General features: G+C 66.3%; 2 protein-coding genes across 4 annotated transcripts in view; both read left to right on the forward strand.

The window, feature by feature from the left end:
- The window catches only part of ANO9 (anoctamin 9), a 26,157-nt gene extending 23,393 nt beyond the window's left edge, over positions 1 to 2,764 (forward strand). For 2 of the 3 annotated variants that reach the window (XM_037731135.1, XM_037731133.1), the window contains 5 exons: positions 181 to 333; positions 1,071 to 1,218; positions 1,699 to 1,800; positions 1,875 to 1,968; positions 2,099 to 2,764. In XM_037731135.1, the coding sequence (XP_037587063.1) occupies positions 181 to 333; positions 1,071 to 1,218; positions 1,699 to 1,800; positions 1,875 to 1,968; positions 2,099 to 2,314 (713 nt within the window). In that variant the 3' untranslated portion in view covers positions 2,315 to 2,764. The remainder of the gene's footprint in view (positions 1 to 180; positions 334 to 1,070; positions 1,219 to 1,698; positions 1,801 to 1,874; positions 1,969 to 2,098) is intronic. The other variant, XM_037731134.1, reaches the window with a different exon arrangement.
- A 2,025-nt stretch (positions 2,765 to 4,789) lies between these two features.
- SIGIRR (single Ig and TIR domain containing) overlaps positions 4,790 to 5,446 on the forward strand; it is a 7,379-nt gene continuing 6,722 nt past the window's right edge. The window contains exon 1 of the mRNA XM_037731158.1: positions 4,790 to 5,024. The gene's annotated coding sequence lies outside the window, so the exon portion shown is untranslated. The remainder of the gene's footprint in view (positions 5,025 to 5,446) is intronic.

A 5,446-nucleotide genomic window follows, 5' to 3' on the forward strand; every position in this document is an offset into this window, starting at 1 on the left:
CGTGGGGCGCTGCGGGGCGGGATCCCGGGGACGGCACGTGGGCGCTGCAGGGGCTGGGCCCACGGAGATGATCGTGGGGCGCTGCGGGGCTGGGTTCCGGGGACGGCGCGTGGGCGCTGCGGGGGGGTGGTCCACGGAGATGATCGCGGGGCGCCCGCGAGCGTGACCCCCACCCCGCAGTGATCCAGTACGGCTTCACCACCATCTTCGTGGCCGCCTTCCCGCTGGCGCCGCTGCTCGCGCTCTTCAGCAACCTCGTGGAGATCCGCCTGGACGCCATCAAGATGGTCCGGCTGCAGCGGCGCCTGGTGCCCCGCAAAGCCAAGGACATCGGTCAGGCCCGACGGGCGCAGCATGGGCGGGAACCGAGGCTGAGCTCAGCCTGTTGGCCTCCCTCTGGCCCCCGGGCTCTCCTTGAAATAATCTTTCCGATCTCACCCCGCAGACAGACCCAGCCCTTCTCCAGAGGCCTGGGGTGCGGATTGAGCCTGGGTGGGGGGTTCTCAAGAGTGGGCAGGGCCCCACCACAAACCGTCAGGATCTCAGAGGGGCTTGATGCCCCCAAGGGGGACCCAGATGCTGCCAGTGGCTGGGGCAGGAGCAGAGCAGCTGGCCTATGTCCCAAGATGGGCCAGGCTGAGAGGGCAGCTAGCAGGGGAGTGACCCGGGCTGGGGTGCTGGACCTGGGGAATGGGGGAGGGGTGTTGGGGAGTGCTGGACCTGGGGAATGGGGGAGGGGTGTTGGGGAGTTCCCCAGTCTTGAGCCCAGGTTGTGGGGTCCTGCCCTGGGGTGGGAACCCAGGAGGTGCAGGGGCTCGGGGGCAGCTGAGAAGTTCAGGAAGGTGGAGGGGTGAGGCTTCCTGAGTCCCTTGCTGTCCACCTCAGGGTAGGGCCAGGAGAGCTGAGGCCATGCTCTGTGGGGCTGGGGACTTCCTAGTGAATTCCGTGGCCCTGGAGCTGCAATGGGACGCCATGCATAGAGGCGTGGAGGGCCCCTTGTGGGCAGGTGGGGGCAGAGCCGGCCAAGGGAGGCCGGAGGAGTCTAGCCGCTTGCTCGCTGCCCTGTGCAGGGACCTGGCTCCAGGTGCTGGAGACCATCGGAGTGCTAGCGGTCATTGCCAATGGGATGGTCATCGCCTTCACATCTGAGTTCATCCCTCGAGTGGTCTACAAGTACCGCTACAGCCCGTGCCTGAAGGAAGCCAACTCCACAGTCGAGTGAGGCCTCCAAGTATCTGGAGACCCCTGGGAGAAACGTCCGGCCACAGCCAAGCCCCGGGGGCCTGGGGGGGGGACCCAGACTCTCCTGGAAGTGGCTGGATCTGCCGGTACCCCGGGACTGCAGTGAGGCTGGGGCCGGGGGTGGCCTGCAGGCCCCGGGCTGAAGGTCAGGAGTAACTGACCAGGACTGCCTGCGTGTCCTCGTCTGACTTACCCGGCTCCTCTGATGTCAAGGAGCCACCAGACTGCAGACTGGGTCCCCAGGGTCAGTCCTTGGCAGGGAAGGCGGCTGGTGATGTCCAGAGTCCCCGCAGGCCCCCGAGCCCCCTGGATGTGAAGATGTGCTTGGCCCGGGGGCCCATCCCACTGGTGACTGTCTGTGGTGTGGCCTCCATAATGCAGGCTAGAAGCACCCTGGGGCCCGGAGGGGCCGCCTGGAAGCCCACCCCCGCCCACACTCCTCTCCCCCCTCCCCAGCTGCCTCACGGGCTACGTCAACCACAGCCTGTCCGTCTTCTACACCAAGGACTTCCAGGACCCTGATGGGATTAAGGGCTCAGAAAACGTGACTCACTGCAGGTTTGGAACTCCCTTTCCCCCACGAATGCCCTCTGAACTCCTGACCCCTGACCTCAGGTGCTCCCTCTCCCCAGGTACAGGGACTACCGCCATCCCCGCCATTACACCCTCACCAGGAAGTTCTGGTTCCTCCTGGCCATCCGCCTGGCCTTCGTCATCCTCTTTGAGGTGAGCGAGAACCGGGAGAGGCCTCAGAGTGGGTTGGGGCAGTTCTCTCTCCAGCCCTCCTCCCTGGCCCCGAGCACCCGGATCCCGGCTGGCACCTGACAGTGCTGGGCCTCTCCTGTGCTGCTCCTAGCACGTGGCCTTGTGCATCAAGCTCATTGCTGCCTGGTTCGTGCCTGACGTCCCGCAGTCGGTGAAGAACAGCGTTCTGGAGAGAAAGTACCAGCATCTGTGTGAGAAGATGAGGGAAAGGCAGAGGCTGGGCAGGATGCGGACGGGCCCTCAGCCCCCGACACCCACCCATCCCACCGCAGCCTCCATCTTCAGCGCCAGGAGCACAGATGTGTAGGGCCAGAGCCCGTGCAGAGGCCCTGGCCCCCAGGAGCTGAGACAGTGTCAGCACCAGCACACCTCCCACTGGCCTCCCGCTGCGTGTGGAGGGAGGGGTGCTGTCAGAAGGCTGTGTCCATGGGGGCTGCAGGAGCTCCCTGTCTGTTCAGGGCATCTGTGAGCCGCCGGCCTGTTCCACCTGCTCCGTCTCTGTGGGGGCTCTCAAGCTTGGCACATCCTGACTTGAATTCTGGGTGACCCTGGGTACCCGCTGAACTGGGAGTGGGACTTCTCAGGCAGCCACAAGGCAGGAAAACTGGGCCAAGTTTCCTGGGCTGCTTCTGACTTCTGGGCCCCAGATTCTGCCGTGCCCCCATTCTGGGTGTTGGGAGGTGACCTGAGCCCACCTCGCCGGCCTGTTCCCTTCAGCCAGGAGTTTCTGTAATAAAATTAAACCTGTTTGTCTTGCTTTCTTGGCCTTGCTGGGTCCCCGGGGGATTATATCTGCCCTCAGGGATAGATGGGAAACTAAGGCACAGTGTGGAAGGTCTGGAAGCAGGTGAGGGGCAGCCTCAGGCCCTGGCCCTTCTCCGGTAGGGAGGGATGCCTATGGGGGTCCTCTCCTCCTTGCACCTGGGGTGCTGAGGGTGACAGACAACATGGGGTCACTTGGTGGGGTGGGGGTCAGGACAGGCTTCCTGGAGGAGAGGAGAGAAGCTCTGAAACGTCCCCAAGGCTCTGGGGCTCCGCGCACTGGTCGGGCTGGTTTGACCACTGGTCCCAGGCCCGGCGGCCGCGGCTCCCCGGCAGCGGTACCGCCTCCAGCGCCAGCCTTGGGCGCAGAGCGGGACGCTTGGGTCCGCCCCCGCCCTGACTGCGGGGCGGGGCCGCACCTGCTGCCGCCCCCGGGGCCGTCGCCGCCGCGCACCTGGCTCAGGTGAGCTGCCCCGCCCCCGCCCCGCGCGAGCCCCAGGTCGCGGCAGCAGGTGAGTGGCCGTGCGACCGGACCCGCGAAGGTGAGTGGAGGCCGCTGTCCTCCCAGGGCCGCTCCAGGCCTGGAGTCGGGGGCCCGGGGCGCTGCTTGTCCCTGGGCGCGGTCTCTCAGGAAGCCGCTCGGAGCCAGGGAGGCTCCCGCGTCGCCCGGAAGCCCGAGCTCGCCCGCGTCCTGGCCCATTCCAGGCCTGGGGAAAGGAGGGACCGTGGGCGAAGGGGGCTGGGAGCCCTTTCCTCTGCCCGACCCCCGCGCAGGAGGACAGAGCGGGCCGAGGCGCGCGGGGGTCCCAGCTCCGTCCCCCAAGCCTGGATCCCGGCTCGAGACGTCCTAAGGCGCCGAGGGCGACCTAGAGTCAGGCTGGGGCCGGAGCTCGCCGGGCGCCGGGTGGAGCTTCCGCCATCCGCGCGCCTGTGCCCGGGCGAGCGCCCCGAGCCGCCCCCGTGCGTGTCCCGGTCCCTCCACTCTCCGCACCTGAAGGGCGCAGGAAAGGGGAGCGAGATGCGGCCCTCGGCAGCCTCTTGCGCACGTTCCCGCTTCAGGGCAGGCGCGGGGACTCTGCACGCGCGGGGAGCAGAGCGGCGGCGTGTCCGAGCTCCAGGGGAGTCGTCCTCAAGCTGCAGGCGCTGCGCACACCGAGGGCGCTGGCTGGGGCTGAGGGCGGGAGGAGCTGGCGCTTTCTAAGAACCTCAGGGTGCCCGGCAGAGCGTGGTGGGCAGTGCGAGGCCGCCAGGGCCAGGCTGGGACTGAGATTCCCAGCCCCATGCGACTGAGGGCAGGGCCAGGGGCCAAAGGAGACCCCTGTCTGATTCCGTGGGCAGTACCAGCCAGCAGTCACTGGGTCTCGAGTCCCAGGTCAGCCTGGGGGTGTCCGTGTGGTGACAACGGAGAGGCCGTCTGCCCCCATCTGCTCTGAGCCAGGAGCCTCGGCCAGCTGTGTTTGCTCCTTATCTGGAAAAGGGCGCACTGCCCTCGCACCCCAGCCTGAAGGGAAGGTCCACAAGATGCCATAGCAACTGCTCAACCACTGGGGGCCCCTGCCCGGGAGAGGGTCAGGGAGAGGGCCAGAGAGCCCTGTTGGAGCCCCGGGGTTGGCTTGGAGTTCCGGAAGGCCCCGTACCCTGGGGTCAGAGGTCAGAGACGCATGGGGGCGCACACCAGCTGGCCCCTTGGCTCCTGAGTGTGAACCCTAGTGCTGACTGGGAGGCAGACTGCAGACGGTGCAGCCCTGTCCTCCGGGCATACATGCATGATGGCCCTGGCTGGGGTCGCCGTGCCAGGAGGACACCCCACCCATTATCCCTGGAACCTGCCCCTTTGAGCACCCCCCCAGCCCCCAACACACACACACACACACTGCACAGAGGAAAGTGCCGTGCCTGGGTGGGTTGGGGCGGGCCCCAGAGGAAGGAGCCGCTTGACTCAGAGCTACAGGAAGAGCTGGGGCAGGCGGGGCAAGAACCACCACTGCCCGCCCGCCCGCCTAGGGAAGGGGTGGGTGCCTGGGTGGGGTTTAGGTTTAGGAGAGGATGTGACTGCAAGGCCAGGAAGCTACAGGCAAAGTTCTGATGAAAATACACATAAACACACGCCAGGTCCTCCCGGTGCTCGGTGATGCATCCGTGGCAGCCTGGGTGCTGTGGACACTCCCCGGGGCTCAACGGAGGGGACAGTTTGCTCCCAAAGGCACATCCATGACCAACATTCCCCCATCCCCGGAGAGAAGAACTGGAAGCAGGTGACTGTGCCTTCCCTGCTGCTCTGAGTGAGCCTGAGGCAGGGCCTGTCCTTAGAACCAGGCCTACTGAGGGGAGCTGGCAGTGCACAGGGCCGGGTGCATGTGTGTGCGACAGTGAGGAGCAGCAGGAAGCTGTGAGTGGGGCCTTGGTGGCCAAGGGTGGGTGTGAGGTGCAGTGTGTGTGCCATGGGGTGCTTGTGGCCCTGGGCTCTGTGACAAGTGTTGCAATGGGTGTCGAAGATACTCAGATGGTGTGCGAAGTGTGTGTAGCCTGAGCTGTGTGCAGAGGTAGGGGAGGTGTGTGTGGTAGGAAGTGTGCCCATGGAGGAGGCGCAAGTGTGAGCGGGCTGAGACTGAAGCTCAGTGCAGGTGTGCATGGGCCAGAGGGCTGTGTGTGATCGTGCAGGGGAGGGGGTGCAGGG

Source organism: Cebus imitator, unplaced genomic scaffold, assembly GCF_001604975.1.
Source record: "Cebus imitator isolate Cc_AM_T3 unplaced genomic scaffold, Cebus_imitator-1.0 Scaffold384, whole genome shotgun sequence".
In the NCBI taxonomy this organism is placed as follows: domain Eukaryota; kingdom Metazoa; phylum Chordata; class Mammalia; order Primates; family Cebidae; genus Cebus; species Cebus imitator.